At 40.7% G+C, this 21,727-nt stretch overlaps 1 protein-coding gene across 1 annotated transcript in view; it reads right to left on the reverse strand.

The window, feature by feature from the left end:
• LOC129726149 (uncharacterized) overlaps positions 1-21,727 on the reverse strand; it is a 386,566-nt gene that overhangs the window by 229,546 nt on the left and 135,293 nt on the right. Inside the window, exon 3 of the mRNA XM_055682836.1 lies at positions 440-626. Coding sequence (XP_055538811.1) covers positions 440-626 — 187 coding nt within the window. The remainder of the gene's footprint in view (positions 1-439; positions 627-21,727) is intronic.

Below are 21,727 nucleotides of genomic sequence, written 5' to 3' on the forward strand. Positions count from 1 at the left end.
CTCGTCAGTCAGTCAGACGCACTCCATGCGGACTGAGAGGAAATTCCCTCAACATCGAATCGTATCTTAAAGTGAATTACAAAATGCTTGTTCATTTAAGCTTCTGTAAAGAGCTTGAGCGCAAACACACACACACAAAAGTGTAGCACGATGCGGAAAATTTCCAGCGGGCGTATTAAAATTAACAGACAGACGATTTGTAATTTCACTTCAGCTTATCATTGCAAAGCCGACATCGATGCCACAAGCCATGCTAATGGATGCAAAAGTTTTCGGATTGTTACAGTTGGGGGCTGTGTGCTCAGTTCAGATGTTGTTTTATCTGCCGACTACTTAATTTTATACTGGTGATTTGAGATTTCGTTAGAGAGGCGAAGGTTAACTTGAATTTGGTAAGGCACCGAATCCAAACTTAATCTTCGAGAGACAGTCAACTTACCGGTACACATCTTCGGCTCATCGCTGGCATCTCCGCAGTCGTCCTTTCCGTCGCAGAATTTATCCAACGGTACGCAGAAGGCTCCGCCCTTGCACGGAAATTCGGAAATCTTGCAACTGTAGCAGAGCCCGGCCAGCTTCAGTGCCAGTGCCGCCAGCAGAGAACAGTGTATTGCTTTCATGTTCATCTGAAAATGAAATACGAGAGAAATAAAAGTGATTAGCCATTCATGAGCTTCCGCTTTGCTGTGCATTTCAAAATGTCTAAAAACCCATTGTCAGAGAGTTAATTTGTGCTTCACTTTGTTGCGCTATTTATGTCGTGTGCTTTAACCTTTTTTTAACTGAACAAAAAAAAACAACAGACGTATACATTGATTTGACACGCTGCATCGCAATTCAATTAGAATTTCTAATTATTCTCAAATTGTCATAATTCATAAATAGACACAAATTGCAGATTGCTTACTGTCCGGAATAATCATCGGCACAATATCGAACATCGATCGCTGGGGCATGGCAGTGACAAAAGGTCGATAGTGGAAACGAAAATTTTGCTAGGACAAAAAGGCTCATCATACTGACGCGTACATGGAGAAAAATGAAAACAACCACCAGCGTCACCACAACTGAAATTATATACAGCTTCCTACGAACAGCGCACCGCTCAAAATAGGGTTTCATTCGCACTTCAATTAATTCACTGGCACCCAGTAAGGGAGCAACAAAAAAAAACAACAACGATGCGAAACAATTTCTGGTCCTACATCAAAAGAACGTGTTGAACGCTCAACATGCTCTACTGTTTCGCTATCCTGTCCATCAATTGCGTGCCGGGTGAGAATTGAATTGATTCAGGTTTTTTTATTGTGACGCACGTAATTTTTTGTGCTGGCGAAGAGATTTAACGTGCGAACCAATGTATAAATTTGAGTGCGCACAGTTGGAAAAAAGTGCCAAAATTTATGTAGAATCGCGTGTAAAGAAATACCTCCATCGTTTATGATAAAAAATTTCTTAATATTCCAAGTAAATTTAAACGATATTGCACAAAATTTTCTAAAAAAAATCATGGTTTACGTCGAAGCAACTGTAATTATAATGAAAAAACATTATACTTGACGTGTAATATTCAGAAAATTTTACTGTGCAGCGTATTGCCATCCAAAAGAGTGAATAATTGTTGGTGGAATGGGACTAGTGAACTTTGACATTTCGAGGCATATTTTTTTCTCATTTCAATTTTTATTCGGAATCCAAATATTGTAGATTAAAATTGAATATATGTCGCTTGAATTATTTTAAAACGAGAATAATTCTAAATCTGAAGAATAATGAACATTAAAATTCAAAATTAGTGCTTCGGCCACTGGAACACAAAGAGCCGAAACCATTGTCTGGAAACTTTACATGTAATTATATTCAAAACTCATGACCCAGACAACCAGAAGTCGCATAAGATTGCACGGATTACCTCGTATAAACTTCTATGGCACATCAGTATCGTATTGCTGTATGAACAACGTATGTGTTTAATCGCATATGGTGTTATTTTGCGAACTTCTTACGATGAGTGTAACATACTCACACAGCAATACAGATAAACTCATATAATGTATATTCAAACTTTTATTAATTCCACAAAGTGATGAATATACGCGAAAACCAAAAGTCTCATGTTTAGTCGCAAAAGGCATCATTCAAAGGTTACATCGCACAAGATATTATGATAGATCATTAGCTTGTATGACCAATGTGAATGTTTCATCGCATATAATGTAGTTTTGCGGAATCTTTGCGACAACTAGATAATAAACCCGGGTTCAAGAACCAATTAACTTTTCCAATGCTTGGTTAAACTCGCAGTAAATCCACACACTGATGAATATGCGCGAAAATCGAAAACCATCCGCATTACAGCGTATCACATATGTATAAATTTAGTTATTTCCCGCCGCTGCTGCTCTTCAAAAAATTAGCCACAGAAAACATCTGCGGACAACTCGGATCAATGATGCACTACTTAGCATAATATCTTTGTTGGAAACTTGCCTTTAATTGTTGTTGAAGGCGGTAAAATCACTCAATTTCGTTTAAACAAATGACACAGCACATCGAAATGTAAACAACGATCGTTCCCGCAGAAATTTACAAACTAACTCGCAATACGAGACCTAATTAGATTCATGCTTTACGATGTCTTTTGGTCATTTATACGATGAAACTAGAAAGTTATAACTAAAACTCAGAGATTTCCGACAGCGACACCACGGAGAAGAGGAAAGAATGATGCTTGACAATCTAAAGGTCCGAGGTTCGAGTCCGGATGGATACCCAAATATTACAGCGTGTGCCCAAAGGAAAAAAAAAGAATTGTAAAAATTAAACACTGACATTTGTAATTTGCTATTCCTTGTAATATGAATAGCAAGGGATAAATAATGCATAATAATTGCTACTCTGTTCGCTGTATTTTTTTTTTTCATTTGAAGGTGATTTAATCGCACGTTTTAATAAACAAATACGAAGGAATGCATAGCGAACATCGCATAAATATCTGAAATAATTTGCTAATGTTGACTTGTGAAGTCGCATAAAGTAATAAAAGAACCCGTAGTGTATATTCATATATCGCTTATAGTTTCGTTTCAAATCGCAAAAATGAAGTTGTAGAGTGGCATTAAATAATGGAACAACTCGTAAAAGTTATAAAGCTTTAACAGTTAAAGTCGCATATATGAACTTTTTTCATCGTAAAAGTTTTTTGATATTTTGGAAATGCACGCATATCGCCTCCACTTTTGCGCGTATAAGCAACATCAGCAGCATCTTGTGCGATGTAACTATCACGTATAAATGCACGTACAATGCGATGACTGTTTGCATTATACGCGTAAATTGGTTGTCTGGGGAGTGGGATATTAGAATTCGAAATACAAGTTCTTTAGTCCAATTTGATAAAACGAAATCCCTAATTCGATCCCAAGTTGAAACAAAAGTTACAACATGAAAAAACTTTACATGTCTACACTTAAACGTTATTCCCAATTATTATTATGCTTTATTTTCTTTTCGATCGAACCGATTTTGCATGAGGTCGCGAGTCAAATCGGGAAATCAGTGCGTCTAGCTAATCCTCTATGCATCACATCTCTCGATTTTAATCGTTACCTTCCCATTTTGATACCACTTGCTACAAATGATTTTTCTCCATGAATGGTGGAACTTACATATAAACTTCGCGTTCCCGGAATCACGCAGCTTAGCGATACGGGGAATCTTTCCGGGTAATATGTACGTATGGTAAATCGAACGAAAAAATAAGTACAACCCTGTTCCGGAGAACTTGGCTAGGCCAACTTCCGATATGGGAATATAATAGAGGATGATTTTTTAAGAATTTGGATTTTCTTTAAAAAACGCATAAAAATTACAAAACTGTATGAAATCTTTATTTAAGCCGATAAATTGGTTTATGCCATTTACTTTTTTTAAAAATAATTTCATTCAAATGTTGGCCACGGCTACGTTTTAAATGGTCCATACGAAAAGTTCAATTTTGGGTCACTTTTTCGGGCATTTCGGCTGGTATCTCGCGAATAACGCGTGTAATGTTGTCTTCCAAGGCTGGAATTGTTGTTGGCTTATTCGCATAGGCGAGAGACTTAACGTAGCCCCACAAAAAAACAATCTAGCGGTGTTAAATCGCATGATCTAGGCGGCCAATTCACCGGTCCATTTCGTGAGATGAATTGCTCACCGAACTCATTCCGCAATATGTCCATTGATTTGCGCGATGTGTGGCACGCTGCTCCGTCTTGCTGAAACCACATGCCAACAAGACCCAGCTTTTCCATTTCCGGCAAAAAAAAATCAGAAATCATCGCGTGATAGCGAGCGCCATTGACCGTAACGTTGCGATTTTGATCATCTTTGAAGAAGTACGGACCAATGATGCCTCCAGCGTGTAAACCGCACCAAACCGTGCATTTTTCTGGGTGCATTGGCGATTCTTGTATTGCCTCTGGTTGCTCTTCGATCCAAATGCGGCTATTTTGCTTATTAACATACCCATTTAACCAGAAATGAGCTTTGTCACTGAACACAATTTTTCGGTAAAAAGGTGGATTTTCGGCAAGTTGTTCTAAGGCCCATTCACCAAAAATTCGACGCTGCGCCAAGTCGTTCGGCTTCAATTCTTGTACGAGCTGTATTTTGTAAGGCTTTACACCAAGATCCTTTCGTAAAATCTTCCATGTAGTCGAATAACACAAGCCCAATTGCTATGAACGGCGTTGAATTGACTATTCACGGTCCTCCACTACACTGGCTGATACGGCAGCAATATTTTCTTCTGTACGCACTCTATGTATACGTGTTGGTGGGTTTATGTCCAACAGAGTAAAACTGGTTTGAAATTTCGTCACAATAGTTTGAATAGCTTGCTCAGTAGGTCGATTAAGACGACCATAAAATGGTCGTTATGCGCAAAAAGTATTTTTCACAGAGGACGAATTTTGGTAATAAAATTCGATTACACGCATCAGTATCGGCGTGTGATCGGTGATCGCTCCGATAGAATATAAAACAAAAGACGTGTGAACAAGTGTTGGCATTGTTTGCCTGGTCGAGTGAAATAAATCCGGGTTCAAGGTCGCGCCTTTGTGCAACTGTTTCGCATCGTGACTACCAGCTGGTGCGTAAGCCGATTTGGCTGCTGGCTGATTTGTGCTACAGCAGTGGACGAGACACAAAAGAGGAAAAAGAAGAAGCCATCAGTTGACAGTGAGTTGTATCGCTGTGTGGAGTGATCTCACACATGGCTCGCTGCTGGTGGCTGTTTGGTGCTGCTGTATTGGTGCTGCTGGCTGTAACGGCTGCAACTTCGAACGATCGGACAACCAACCTTACTGGAAGGGAGAAGTAAAAAGGTACGTGCTCTTGTCGGCGCTAGTGCGCTAGACTTAGCGGGATGGATGTAGATCCCTCGCCTCCCGCGCCACCATCCCCGAACCCCTCTGACCCTGACCCTTCTGTTACCCCCTCCCCTGTTCATTCTTCAGTCCCCCCTCGCCCCAGGCTTTACCCAGACGGAGCCCAGGGCAGCTATACTGTCTATTTTCGGCCAAAGGCGGGACCGAAATCGAAACAGTTGAACCTCTTGCAGATTTCTAAAGACCTGACGAAGAAGTACAAGGGCGTGACCGAAATTTCCAAGGTCCGGCCTAACAAGCTCCGTGTCGTGGTCAGTAACCTGAAAGAGGCCAACGATATAGCTTGCTCTGAGCTCTTCACACGCGAGTATCGCGTTTACATACCCGCACGAGACGTGGAGATCGACGGTATCATAACCGATTCGAGTCTGTCCGTCGAGTGTATACTGGCAAGTGCCAAAGGGTGCTTTAAAAACAAAACCTGTCCCGATGTAAAGGTGCTCGACTGCAAGCAATTGCGGTCAGCATCGATCATCGGCGGCAAAACAGTATACACCCCGTCAGATTCGTTTCGAGTTACGTTCGCCGGGTCAGCGCTACCAAGCCACGCCTCGATCCACCGGGTTCGTCTCCCTGTGCGATTATATGTGCCTCGCGTCAAGAACTGCCTGAATTGTAAGCAGTTAGGCCACACCGCCGCCTACTGCTGCAATAAGGCACGTTGTGGCAAGTGTGGGGAGAATCATGCGGATGATTCCTGCAGTAAAAATGCTGAAAAATGCATTCACTGTGGGGAGAGTCAGCATGAGCTCTCGACATGTGCGGTGTACATGCAGCGCAGGGATAAAATAAAGAGGTCTCTCAAAGAGCGTTCGAAGCGTTCTTACGCTGAGATGCTGAAGAAGACCGTTACCACTTTTCCCATTACATCAAACCCTTATGATCTGTTGTCCTCTGACGATTCACCAGCGGGAACATCTTACGCCAATCCTGGGGAGTCTAGAAAGAGGAAAAATATTTCCTCTCCTAAACTTCCCAGAAAAGGTCCTAAGATTTCTCAAAGTGAAATGAAAGTTACAAGCGAACCAAACAGTGCTCCGGAAAACCGAAGCAAACTCCTCCTGGGCTTGCAAATTTAAAGTCCCAGAAGGAGTTCCCAGCACTGCCAGGAACATCTAAAACCCCAGTTGTTCCTTTTGCACATCCAGTTGATGAAACAAACTCTGGATTAGTGAAATTTTCTGACATTGTGGACTGGATTTTTGAAACTTTCAATGTACCCGATCCAATTAAAATTTTTCTTACAGCATTTCTCCCAACAGTTAGATCATTTTTGAAGCAGTTGACTGCCCAATGGCCCCTCCTTGCAGCGAGTGTATCCTTCGATGCCTAATTCAACTGCGTATATGAAGGATTCTATCTCTGTCTTACAGTGGAATTGTAGAAGTATTCTACCAAAAATTGATTCGTTTAAAGTTTTGATAAATAAAAACAAATGCGATGCATTTTCCCTTTGTGAAACTTGGCTTACTTCAAATATTGATCTCAACTTCCATGATTTTAATATTATTCGCCTTGATCGGGACACCCCATATGGAGGAGTACTTTTAGGGATTAAAAAGTGCTATTCTTTCTATCGTATTAACCTCCCCTCGATTCCAGGCATCGAAGTTGTCGCATGTCAAATGACAATACAAGGTAAAGAGCTTTGTATTGCCTCAATATATATTCCTCCCAGAGCACAGGTTGGGCAACGGCTGCTCTTTGATTTAATAGAACTTCTTCCCTCGCCACGTTTGATTTTGGGAGACTTCAACTCTCATGGTGTGGCTTGGGGTTCCCCCTACAATGATAACCGCTCCTCTTTAATCTATAACCTTTGCGATGACTTCGACATGACTATTTTAAACAACGGTGAAATGACACGTATCCCGAAACCTCCAGCGCGCCCAAGCGCTTTGGATCTATCCTTATGTTCGACGTCGCTACGGTTGGATTGCACATGGAAGGTAATCCTCGATCCTCACGGTAGCGACCATTTGCCTATTCTTATTTCAATTAATAACGGGTCAACTCGCATGCGACCAGTTGACATTCCGTATGACCTCACACGGAATGTCGATTGGAAGTTATACGAGGAAATGATTTCAAAAGCGGTCGATTCGATTCAACATCATCCACCACTTGAAGAATACAACCTCCTCGCGGGCTTGATTCTCGACGCCGCGTTGCAAGCCCAAACGAAGAAATATCCCGGCGTAACGATCAAAGAACGGCCTCCCACTCCGTGGTGGAACCAAGAGTGCTCCGATGTCTACACGCAAAGATCCGACGCGTTTTTGGCCTACCAGAAGGGAGGTATACCCGACGACTATATATGGTATTCGGAGCTTAATACCAAGCTTAAATGCCTGGCTAAAGCAAAGAAACGCGGATATTGGCGTCGGTTCGTGAACGAGACGTCGAGGGAGACATCGATGAGCACTCTTTGGAACACAGCCCGAAGAATGCGGAATCGCGTAACGGTCAACGAAAGCGAGGAGTCTTCAAGTCGGTGGATATTTGATTTTGCCAGGAAAGTATGTCCGGACTCTGTTCCTAAGCTAAATATTGTTCGCGATGCGTCTCCGGGCCACGACGCGATAGAATCACGTTTTACGATGGCAGAATTTTCAGTTGCCCTCCTGTCCTGTAACAATAACGCGCCTGGGTTAGATAGAATCAAATTCAACTTGTTGAAGAATCTACCCGGCAATGCCAAGAGGCGCTTGTTGAACTTGTTCAATAAGTTCCTGGAGCAAAACATTGTACCGCAGGATTGGAGGCAAGTGAAGGTGATCGCCATCCAAAAACCAGGGAAACCAGCTTCTGATCACAACTCTTATAGGCCGATTGCAATGCTATCCTGTATCCGGAAATTTATGGAAAAAATGATACTCCGTCGTTTAGACCATTGGGTCGAATCAAATGGTCTACTATCAGATACTCAATTTGGCTTCCGCCGTGCCAAAGGGACGAATGATTGTCTTGCGTTGCTTTCAACAGATATTCAGCTGGCGTATGCTCGCAAAGAACAAATGGCGTCTGCGTTCTTGGACATTAAGGGGGCTTTTGATTCCGTTTCTATTGACATTCTTTCGGGTAAACTTCACCGACAAGGATTTTCTCCAATTTTGAACAATTTTTTGCACAACTTGTTGTCCGAAAAGCACATGCATTTTACGCATGGCGATTTGGCAACTTTTCGCATTAGCTACATGGGTCTTCCCCAGGGCTCATGTTTAAGCCCCCTTCTTTACAACTTTTATGTGAATGACATCGACGAATGTCTGGCAAATTCATGCACGATAAGACAACTTGCAGGCGACAGTGTAATCTCTGTTACAGGAGCCAAAGCTGCCGATTTGCAAGGACCATTGCAAGATACCTTGGACAATTTGTCTGCTTGGGCTTCACAGATAGGTATCGAATTCTCTCCGGAGAAGACTGAGATAGTAGTTTTTTCTAGGAAGCATGAACCTGCTCAGCTTCAAACACAATTAATGGGTAAAACGATTTCTCAGGTTTTGGTACACAAATATCTTGGGATCTGGTTCGACTCTAAAGGCACCTGGGGTTGTCACGTTAGGTATCTGATGGAAAAATGTCAACAAAGAGTGAATTTTCTTCGTACAATAACCGGACAATGGTGGGGAGCCCACCCAGGAGACCTTATAAGGCTTTACCAAACAACGATATTGTCTGTCATTGAGTACGGGTGTTTCTGCTTCCGCTCCGCAGCAAACACACATCTGATCAAACTGGAGCGAATACAATATCGTTGTTTGCGTATCGCCTTGTGTTGCATGCAGTCGACCCATACGATGAGTTTGGAGGTCTTGGCTGGAGTACTACCATTGAAAAACCGCTTCTGGAGCCTTTCTTCTCGTATTCTTATCAAATGTGAGGTCTTGAACCGTCCCGTGATTGAAAATTTTGAAAGGTTAATCGAACTTAATTCTCAACCCCGTTTTATGACATTGTATTTCAATCACATGTCCCAAAATATTAACCCTTCTTCGAATATTCCAAATCGTGTCGACTTATCAAATATTTCTGATTCTACTGTGTTTTTCGATACATCCATGATAGAAGAAACTCGTGGAATCCCGGATCGTTTACGCGTGCAGCAGATCCCTAATTTTTTTCCAATAAATATCGAAACATCAACTGCAACAATGTGTTCTACACTGACGGATCACTTCTTGATGGGTCCACTGGCTTCGGTATCTTCAATAACAATTTAACCGTCTCCCATAAGCTCGATAATCCTGCTTCTGTTTACGTCGCAGAATTAGCTGCAATTCAGTACACCCTAGGGATTATCGAAAAAATGCCCACGGACCATTATTTCATCTTTACGGACAGTCTCAGTTCCATTGAGGCTCTCCGATCGATGAAAGATGTTAAGCACTCTCCGTATTTCCTGGGGAAAATACGGGAACATCTGAGTGCTTTATCCGAAAAATCTACTCAGATTACCTTAGCGTGGGTCCCTTCTCACTGCTCGATACCGGGTAATGAGAGAGCGGACTTTTTGGCTAAGGTGGGCGCAACAAACGGTGATATTTATGAAAGACCAATTGCCTTTAATGAATTTTTCGCATTTGTACGTCAGAATACGATCATCAGTTGGCAAAATGCTTGGGCCAGAGGGGAATTGGGAAGGTGGTTACATTTCATAATCCCCAAAGTATCGACGAACCCGTGGTTCAAGGGGTTGGATGTAGGTCGGGATTTCATTTGCGTGATGTCCCGGCTTATGTCCAATCACTATAGATTTGACGCGCATCTCCGTCGTGTTGAGCTCGGGGAAAGTGGTATCTGTGCCTGTGGTGAGGGTTACCACGACATAGAGCACGTTGTTTGGTCATGCCCTGTACACCGTGACGCCAGGTCTAAATTAATAGCTTCCCTGCAGGCCGAAAGTAGGCAGCCGGCTGTTCCTGTTCGTGATGTCTTGGCGAGCCGTGACCTATCCTACATGTCCCTTATATACGTTTTCCTGAAATCCATCCACGCCCCAGTTTAATCCTATTCCCTTCCGTCTACATCCAACCAAACGACAAGAAAACGTTAAGACCCCGGATCCGGAAACAGCAACTAGACCCGCACGATACTCTCAGGTCCCGAGGGAGACAACCCAATATGCCAGTCCGTAATATCTTGGCCCAGCAGCGGAACATATTCAATATGCTGCTTACGTATGGCGATGGAAAACCATTAAACAACAAATCAGTGCTTTTAATGCAAAACATTCTAGCTTTAAGTTAGATTTAGTTTCAGCTGCTAGTCGGCAGCGAGGATAAAAAATTTGCTTTTAGTTATTAAGATACTTTAGAAAGTAAGCTACCAGATATAATTGGCGCCGTTAAACATTAAATTGTATTTGTGCCGTGTCAAATAAATTATAGATGAGGAAAAAAAATAAGCCTGTTCATGGTGAAATGGCAAACCAAACTGAGTACATTAGACTTTGACAACTGTCAGGATTCCCGCGTGAACTGTCAAAGCACCCGTTATAAACCCGAAATTCTAGGCTCTTAATTGAGCAGCCACCAAATAAAATATATTGAATTTCGGCGATTCAGAGCTTGTTTTAGGATCTAATTTTGGCCAAATTAAGCTTTAAATAATTTTTCAATGATTCATTAATTTACTCTCTTCTTGCTTTTGGAAGTGCTTCCAGAAATTCCCCACTTCGTATTGAAGTCAAATTCTTCTTGCCTTTGGAAAAGTTTTTCGAAGCAAACTCATTTTAATACTTCTCTGGCCTGAAGAAGCGCTTCTCAGCATCTTTTAACATATTGATTCAATTTTATTTGTTTTTCTTAATTTTTTTTTGCGTTTCAACGATTTGTGAGCCTATTTTGGTATCAAATTATTTATTTATTTTTTTCACCTTCATGCAGCTTAATTTAGGATAAAACGGTTTCATCGCCTCTTCTTACCTTCAGAAATAGTTTGGAGAAGTTTTAGTCTAATTCATGATCAAATTCTTTTTGGCATTTTCAGGCGCTAACATTGCGTTTTTGGTGATCCTAAGCCTGTTTTGGGATTTGATTCTTGTTCCAACTTTTCTGGATTTACCAGGCTTCTTGAAATTTTATTCGAAATTGAACTAAGAATCGCAGAATGCTTCTATTTTTTTATTTTGGGCTAGATTTCAAATGTTTTTGCCCTTAGAAAGGTTTCTTGTAACTTAAGGCCATTTTCTTCACTAGGGGTACTTAATATCGCAGGAATTGAAAAACAGCTATAATCTTTAATTTTTTTTCCTGTTTGAGCTTTAGGGCTAAACTTGTTAATTTATTTTTGATTTCGATTCTGAACTAAACTTGTGATCAAAATGCATTATTCTTCTTTTCTGCCCCTTGAGAGCGTTTTTTCAGCGATTCCGGGCTTAATCTGGAATTAAATTTCGTCTTTTCTTCTATTTGAAATTCTTTCGAGTTTTGATCAAATTTGACATCGAATTCCTCTTTAGCCTTTTGTGGCCTGAAGGTGCATTTCTGCGATCCTATCGTTTTTTTTGGGTTTTAGCTACCGCGACCATAAATTAGATCTATTGTAGTATTCCCCAGCTTTTTATTACCTGATCAGAGTGAAAAATTATTATGAGAAGTAACTCTCAGTCCCTGATTTAGGTATGATCCCAGTAAGGTATTTTGTGCCGTATAAACTGCACTACCTTATTAAGACAAGACAGCCAAATTTCAAAGGGCTGTAGCAGTCCCTTATTGAAAAACATTGCTCTTTTGTTGTAAAGTGCTGGACAAATACATAATAAATGTTCTGAAGACACGATTTGTTCATTACAAAAACGACAAATATCGTTGTCAGCCTTTCCAATTATTTTCAGATGATATTTGGCTGAACAATGCCCTGTAATTAGAACTATATAGGTGCATAGGTCTTTTTTAGATAGAGCAAGAATTTTGTGTGTGTTTGATGCATGTGGCATCACAAACTGTTTTGATTGCCGGGAGATGATAGTATTTTTCCAGTATGAATCTATCATCATTTTTTCCCAGTTTCTGAATTCCATTTCTATGTAGCATGGAGAGATACCACAAAACGGTTCCGGTCCGATAAGCTGTTTAGAAGATCCTAGTCTAGCTAGTACATCCGCCTTTTCATTACCTTCTATTTCACAATGTTCCGAAGCCCAGTAAAAAGTTAATGTATTCTGATTAGACAACTGTTGAATCAGCTGAATGCACTTCCACACCAGTTTCGACGTACATGTAAATGATTTTAACGCATTTAGAGCAGCTTGGCTGTCAGAGAAGATACAAATATTTGCATGCTTGTATTTTATCTTTAAGCAGACAGTGCTACACTCTATAATCGCCTGAATTTCAGCCTGAAATACGGTTGGCCATCCACCCATAGAGACTGACAGATTGATTCCGGGACCTGTTACTCCAGCTCCCACTAGACTGTTGAGTTTTGATTCGTCAGTATAAAATACTACAGATCCTGGACGAGTTTTTGGCCCTTCCGAACTCCAAAAAGAACGGTTTGGTTCTTCCACGTTGAACTCACGGTCAAAAATGAATTTCGTTTCCATCCAGTCAACGATGACTGTTACTAATGGATTGATGCGAATTCGTTTTATAATACTCCAGTAGCTGATGACTTTGTTCGCTATAATCTTAGAGCTGTTTTCCCAGCTTCTAATTGCACAAATTTATGTAGTGGAAGAAGATTCGAAATTGCGTTCAGGGCGTTCGAGGGTGCACTACGCATCGCACCTGTAGTGGAAACTAAAACCAATCGTTGCAGTTTGTTCGAGTTATCGATTGCACACTTTTTATTTGTTTTTGGCCACCATGCTACTGATGCATAAGTTACTCAAGGTCGTATTATAGCTTTATATACCCAGTGGATCATTGCCGGCCTCAGTCCCCATTTATTACCAAAAATTCTCTTACTAATCCATAGTGTATTCATTACTTTACCTATGACTTGATTTAAATGCCTGTTCCAGCTGAGCTTACGATCAATCGTAACTCCCAAGTATTTGACTTTAATTCAGTTTCATTGTTGCACTTTCCATTTGAAGCCCATCAAGTTTAAACTTATTTCTTTTTGTAAAGGGTATAACGCTTGTTTTTTGGGGATTTATGCTTCTAATTTGCACCATGCAATGGTAGAATAACAATATCGTCTGCGAATCCTATCACTTCGAAACCTTTTGATTCTAGTTTCGATAGTAAGTTATCTACAACTAATGACCACAGAAGTGGAGATAGGACACCTCTTTGGGGGCATCCTTTAACAGCTCTTATTGGTATACATGAGTTACCAAGCTTAGCTCAAATTTCGCGTTTTGAAATCATTTCACTTATCCATGTATCGATACATATATCAAAACCACGTTTCAACATTGTCTCTTTCATAGAATTGTGAGATGCATTATCAAAAGCGCCTTCTATGTCTAGAAAGGATGCTAGCGGTAGATTTTCCTGATTAATAGGCAAACTGATTTTTGTTCAACGGATTATTTATCAAGTACTTTGATTTTATGAAATGATCTATAAGCTTTTCCATGATTTTTAACATTATGGAGGATAGGCTTATTGGTCTAAATGATTTGGGTGAAGTCTTATCCTTTTTGTTTGCCTTAGGAATAAATACAACTCGGACTTTTCGCCACGCTGAAGGAACATGGTTGAGCATAAAACTAGCTTTAAACATTTTTGTAAGAGTGGAACTAAGTAACCCATTACTTATTTGAATAAAGGCAGGATATATTCCATCCATGCCAGGAGATTTAAAAGGCTCACATGAGTTAATGGCCCATTCTACCTTACTGACGGTGAATATTTCTTCTGCTATGTTTTCCCATCAATTGTAGATGTTAATAAACTAGCGTTAGACATATTTGTGTTCAACTCTATTTCAGTGTTCATCCTGGTGTTATTTTGATCAGTAGTGTTATCTGAAATTGGTAGGTTGTTTTTGTTTACAAGTATTGAGTTAGGAAAATGCGTTTGCATCATTACATCTAGTGTTTCTGTTTCGTCAGCAGTAAAGGAGTTGTTTTCTTTCTTAAGTGAACCCAACCTATTTGTGTGATCTCTTGAGAGGACTTTTTGAAGTCTCGCGACTACGGGGGTGTTTTCTATGCTTTCACACATACGCCTCCAGTCCATTCGTTTAGATCTTCTAATTTCTTTGTTATATTCAGTAACATCCTATGGTTAGTTTTGGATAATTTTTTTGCCTTTTCTGGCACTTTAATTGTATTCAGTGAATTTAAGATCCCAGCTTAAGATCAAATTGTCGTTTCGCCTCTTTTGGTCTTTAGAAGCGTTTTCAGCAATTTCGAGCATAATTTGGTATCAAATGCTGTTTTTTCTAACGTGTAGAAGCGTTCTGAGATTTTTATTCTATTTTGCTTTTAGACGTAGAATTCCGTTTTACGGTAACATATATAGGGGTACAAATTAAAAAACCTAAAACATTGAAAGCGTCGCGAGAATCGTCCACGTAAATCTTTAAAATTGTAGTTTTCAGCATATCTGTTCCATGTTGTACGCAAATATTATGGACACTGGGACTGTTACGATTTTTTTTCGAGGTGGCGGGGAAATAAGCTTACAGACTACTTAGAAGAGAACTCAGAGATTAGAGCCCTTATCTTCTCTCAGCGACGATTAAGTATGGCGTCGAGAAGTGGCTTTTTGTGCTAGACGCTCCTCTTTACTCTCATAATCTCCTAGCTAACCCCCTGGAGGCTGGCAGTTAGCTTTCACCGGCGTGCTGGTGGTTAACCCGCCACACACGTTGTAGCACCAGGGCTATCTGAGAGGCCGCTGCACAAACCGCACCCATGATATCTGGGTCTTCGCACATTTTCCGAACTAAGTTGTCCGGAGTAGTGTCTAGCCCGCTCACTACCATCATGTCGTACCTCAAGCGCGCAAAGCGAGGGCATACGAAGAAGACATGGTCAGCGGTCTCCTCAACATCCACGCGCTCGGGACACATGGGGGACCCCGCATACCCGAACCTGGAAGTCCACTTCTTCATGGCGCCTCTTGACCCATCCAAATATCTCCGGGGTTAGTCGATGCGTCCATCTCCGCGGAATTAGACCATTTCCGCTGCCATCTGACCATCGAGAATGACCTTCTGGTACCTCGTTGCACCTTGTGTCACGTTGATCGAAGCACTCCACATTCTACTTAATAGCGATGCTGACAGGCATCATGTCGAATAAGATGCAGGTTGCGTCGTTAGTTTTCTGGAGTGTATCCAGTCCATGACCTTGCATTAGCAGTGCGCGGCCATCAACTCGACCTCTCCGTTCGACTCGCCGTAGACCCTCAGTGTTATGTCGTCCGCAGACTCGACGATCACAACCCCTTCAACATTCCGTCGTACATGACAATCCACAACACCGGGCCCTGAACGGAACCTTACTGTACTCCTACTGTGATTGGGCTGCATTTCTGACCCTCCTTGGTGTTGTAAACTAGTACTCGATTCCGGAGGGATTTCCCCAAAATCTTGTACAACATGGATGCTCCTAAGCGCGAGCGCTATGGACGCACCCATCACGTCAAGCGTGATGATTGCGCAGTAGCGAATGCCCCTCCATTTGCGCTGGACTGCCACCTCCACCGTCTTGGTGACGGAGAGGATAGCATCCAGCGTGGATCTACTTTTCTGGAAGCCGAAGTGGTTACTTTCTAGACCATTTACACTATTATATCACTAGATCCCCTGGCGGCTTTCCACCCTTCGGCAATAGGACCAGTTTCTGTCGCTTCCACCTCTCCGGAAAGAGGCAGTCATGTAGACTATTCCATTCATCCAGTCCCGATGCCTTGCTTACCTTTGAAGAGTTGGCGATTAAAATGAGTTTCTCATTCGTAACTCTTTCTTCTCCTCCATCTCGATACGGCGTTCATCACTCACGATTTAGATATCCGGTCCGGTTGGCTTACCATCCCTGGTCTGTGTGTGAGATACTTGAACGTCGAACGTGGGACTCGAGCGCAAGCTGCCAAGGACTTGGCTCGTGCCGTGGAAAAAAACTCTTGATGACACGCTCCAGCATCGCTGGTAATCACTCTTTGGTCCTGGCAATTTCGATCCTATAGGCTCCTCCACGGATTACGATCCTTACTCCATAGATTCTTATTGGCACTCGCGCATAGTCTATCGAAACAAGCCCTGTTGCGGCGAAAAGTGTATGAACACACGGCCAAGAATGGCTGCGTAAAGCCTCCTCCTGCTTCGGAACATGCGGAACATGCTTGCTCGAGTGGAGGCGGCCTAGAAGGAGGTCAAACCAAGGAAAGCGACTGTATCTAAAGAGGTGCTGACAGACGCCCCCTCGTTCGCAGCATAACTTTCGTAACATGTGAAAATAGTAAGAGGGTGGTATCCAAGACACGACCGCAAAGTTGACTTAGGACTACAATAGTTTTATGTTTCCTTTTGAAGCTCTGTTTGATTCGAGCTCGTTTTACCAAAGACAAGCGGTTACGTTTAATCACATTTGGGTGTTTTCTTGATTTATTTCAACCAATTTAAGCTCTACATCAGGGTGTCCCAAAACAAATCGATGTTGAGAAAGTCAAGGTGCTCAGCCCAAAATTGAAAGACAATGTTATTTATAGGATTTTAGTAGAACATTTCGACTTTCTAAGAAAATGTTTTCAGGTTGCCCAAACGCGGTTTATGTAAAAATTACTTTTTCAAGCTATAAACCCACTGTTTGGCATTTTTCAATTCTGTTCGATTCCCAAATTTTTCCATATATTTTTTTATTTTTGTGGGGTTGTTTTTGATTATTTTGCATGGTTCAGTTTAGCATTGCATTCAGTTTTGTGACTCCCAGAGCCCAATCAACATCACAAAAAAAAATTTTTTCTCATAATTTTGAGATAAAACCCTTCAAAACACAAATTAAAAAAAATTTGATCAAGAATTGAAACTTTCATTGCAAAGCGGGACTCACTACGAAAATTTACATGAAAAAAGATACTTGATATCTTATCGGGGAGCTGAGATATTGCCATTTTTCTATGTGATGGAAAAATATGTTAAATAACTGTTTTATTTTAGGAGATAAAATATAACAATGCTGAGAAAACAAATGCATTTTTAGATGGCTGATAACTTAGTAGAAGGTTCGAAAATTCGGAAAAATCTACGAAAAAAGTTAGAACGAAAATTGTGATTTTTAGTACCTTCTAATAGAAAACTCAATGTTACTCGTAATATGTAAGAGGTAGAAACATGGTGTCTTCAGTAAAGTTTCTTATTTTAAGATAACCAAAAACTTTGTCGAATACATCTTGCATCTATCTTACTCTGATTAAAAAGTAAATTTTTTATCTCACTCATAGGTGGATTGATCACCCATCTTTCTACATTAAAAGATGCATTTTTGAATATCCTGACACTTCTCCGAACATACCTTATGGCTATAATCAACATTTGAATCACTATATAGGAAATTATACGCACAGACGGCAAAATAAATCACTGTGCAATGGAAATATTGAGTTCTGATGGCATTTCGGACAAAATGCATAGTTTTTCATCACATGTAAAAACGCCAATATCTCAGCCCCCGATAAGGTATCAAGGATCTTTTTTCATGTAAGTTTTCGTCTTGAATCCCGCAGTCCTTGATCAAAAAAATTTTTATGTGTGTTTTGAAGGGTTTTATCTTGAAATTATGAGAAAAATTCACTTTTTTGTAATTTTCAATGTGTGTGCTCTGTGAGACAAATAATTGAACGCGATGCTGAACCAAACCATGCAAAATATTCAAAAACAACCGCACAAAAATTAAAAAAATATATGGAAAAATTTAGGAATCGAAAAGATTTGAAAAAAGTGCAAAAGAGTGGTATTGTAGAGTGGTCAAAATAGTCTAAGCTCATGGAAGGTAACATTAGTTGACCTATTGGGACGGGGAGATTCTGTCAAATATACAGGATATCACAGCAGGCAGTTGGTGTCTATTCATGAAGTCTGTGCCAGGCGTGCTCGCATATGATTGGTACATTGCTGGTGAAAATTCGACCTTGAAACTTTTATTCAATTTTCACTGTTTAACAATGAAATGATGATGATAACTGAAGAACCACAAAATTTTCCATCATTTTACCAATCCAACGACATATTCATTATTGTGATCCATCATGTGGTTACATCAGTATTACCGTTTGAAATCTTTCATTCCAACGTTACACCTTGGTTTTAGTTTCCGCAGAATTTATCTCAATATAGTGCGGTTAGACGTAGTCCTACGTCAAAAATGTGACGGTATTATAGACAGTTATTACTTCACTGGAGAAAAATTTATTGCTATTCAATAACAAATTTGTTTCCAAATGAAGTGTTGTTAGTTAATAGTTTTAAAATAACAAGAAAACAAATTTCGTGTACTTACTACCTGTGCTTTTTCTTCAGCGGTTAAAACAGTGAAACTTTGACCGCTTCTAGGTACGGTATCCTGCATTCCAATTGGATTGAATTTCTGACGTAGAATTACGTCTTACGGCAATACAGGGGTGTAACTTGAAAAACGGAAAACATCGTAAGGGTCGCGGAATTGTCCACTTTCAAATGCCCAAAACTTCGGATGTAAAACAACAACAAATTTGCCGGTGTCACCATTGTGAAATATTAATGGCACTTTTAAGCGCCTCAAAATGATTTAATTGAAGAAGCTGGCTAGCATGGGGATTAGAGTGGCCATATTTTATATGGCCGTTTTTGAAACTATCGATCTTACCGAGCGCCGGGCTGAAAAAGTTTCCTTTTGACCTCTACAATAAGCCACGAAAATTTGAAGTTGATCGGAGTTTATTTAACCGTTATGTACTCGGCAGGGTACCCGGGTACCTTTTAAGACTTTATTGCTTCAAAAACCAAGGATAACGTCAACTTAGACAGCTGAAACTTATGGAATGCTCCTAACTAGTAGAAATAAACCATTTTCCATTATTAGTCTGTTTGTAGAAACAAGGGGGGTCGAAGGGGGGGGGGGGCTTCGAAATTGTTTACCACGTAAGTACTCGGCAGGGTACCCGGGTACCCACAAAATGGAATGCTTCTTGCTTATTCATTTCTTGACCGATTTTCAACATTGGTATCAAAATTCTTGAAATCACTCCAGGAATCGATCTACATCCATTTCGAGTCCAACTGGTGAGTTGTCCTCGAAATAGTCTTACCGGAGCAGATTCCCGTGGGGCCCTAAATGGCCACCAACATGATTGGATGATGATTGGAACCCTAGCAATATGCATATGAACAAGTTATTGGCAAAGAACTCGGATCAACAACTGCAGCTGATACATCTACCTCGGTCAAACGAGACTCAACTGGAAGAGTCCCACAAGCTGGCGTCTGCCACATTTGCAAAAATTCGGACAATAAACGCAGGAAGACAAGGAAGACGTGTACAGGATGCTGCAAGCCAATATGCAACGAGCACAGCAAGGACATTTGCAACGATTGCTAATTTTGTTATTTGTTATTTTTTTTATTCATATTACTAATTTTTTTTTTTGTATTTATTATGTTTCAGACTTAAAACGACTTGTTATTCGCACAAAAACTTGAAATAATAAACGATTTGTAATGGGCCAGAAAACTCTAAATAAAAATATAAAGCCTTTATCATTACATTTTGAACTGAAAAAGCTTCGAATAAGTTTTTGAAATAGCCTTCTTGAGACAAATTGACGGATGAACTCAAAAAAGATCCCTGGAGTGATTTCAGGAATTTTGATATACATATTGCTAGGGTTTCTATCCACTCATGTTGGTGGCCATATAGGGCCCCACAGGAACCTGCTCCAGAGTGGTCATTTCAAGGATAACTCGGAAAATGGACTCAGAATTTATAAAAGTCAACTTCTAGAGTGATATCATGGATTCCGATACCAATATTGTTTGGTTTTATTGCCAATTGTTAAAATTTGTCTCGCATCTTGAACCTGGCCCCGGAGATCCGGATTTGCAGGAACCATATGGGGACCAATGGCTCTTTAGGTCCCGTATACTAAAAATAGACAAATTTTCAAATCTTTTGACGGGTCAAGTTTGTTATTCTAATTCAAAGTATTATCAACCAGTGTGGAACCTGCATTAACTCAGTGATTTGAGACGTTATTATTGTGATTTAGCTGCAAGTTAAAGTGACTTCTCTTCCCTTTGTTAATTGATTCATACTCTGTGCGCGCTCTTCTTGTAACGCGCCATCTGTGAGCACTCACTCCAATCAGCATCTAAGAGCTTTCCACCTCGACAACTTGTGCATTGCGCTATCGCCTTTGAGCATTTTTTTTTTTGGTTGTGTCGACTGTTTTGCTCGATATGGATAAATGCTGCTATGAATGCTCCGAGCCAATCAAAAATCTAAATCTGATTAAATGCCATTTATGTGATCGTGTTGCCCATATAAAATGCTTCGGGTGGATTCGCTCGAATCTCGACTTTGTCAACGGGCAAACAAACTTGTTGTGGTTCTGTGCTGATTGTCTGAAAGCTGTTGATCAGCTGAAAGAGCAAGCGGCACCTGATATTAACAATACTGTGATCTCATCTGTTTCTGATTTGATCAACTGTTGTATGAATGGCTTTAAAGATGAGCTTGGTCAAACCAATGCTTTAATTAAGTCTGTCTCGGAAAAGATACATTCTGTGTCGACTACGTCCGTTCAATGCAGCAGTCGCTCAACTAAGCGCCCGAGAATAATTTCTCCAGATGAAACTCCAAAACTGCCCAAAAGCGCAAAAAAATTTCTCAGTGGAACGCGATCGGCTGAGAATATAAACGAAATCGTTGAGACTGTGCCCAAGCCACCAGAAAAATTTTGGTTGTACCTCTCACGCATTGCCCCGCACGTCTCTGAAGAGGACGTTGCTGCACTTGTGCAGAAATGTATGCCTGGCGCTAAACCGTTCGTCAAGAAATTAATAAAGAAAGATGCTGATTTGAAATCGTTCGCTTTTGTTTCATTTAAAGTCGGCGTCGATTTACATATGAAAGATGATGCGCTTGATCCATCTACTTGGCCAAAAGGAATATATTATCGTGCCTTCGAGGATCAAAGGAATAGGTCTCAGGATTTTTGGATGCCCAACACGAGCAAAATCCCGCGAATCGATTTGTCAACACCTGCGTCCCGCCTGACTGGGTAAATTTAATTGATCAACCGCCGTTGGAACATGGGGGCCACCGGGCCCCCAGTCCAGTTAAGTTAATGCCTTTTATGAATTTTCAAAAAAATCACCCTTCTTTCTTCTGCCATAGCTCGTCGTTTGGTGAC

Source organism: Wyeomyia smithii, chromosome 2, assembly GCF_029784165.1.
Source record: "Wyeomyia smithii strain HCP4-BCI-WySm-NY-G18 chromosome 2, ASM2978416v1, whole genome shotgun sequence".
NCBI lineage: Eukaryota > Metazoa > Arthropoda > Insecta > Diptera > Culicidae > Wyeomyia > Wyeomyia smithii.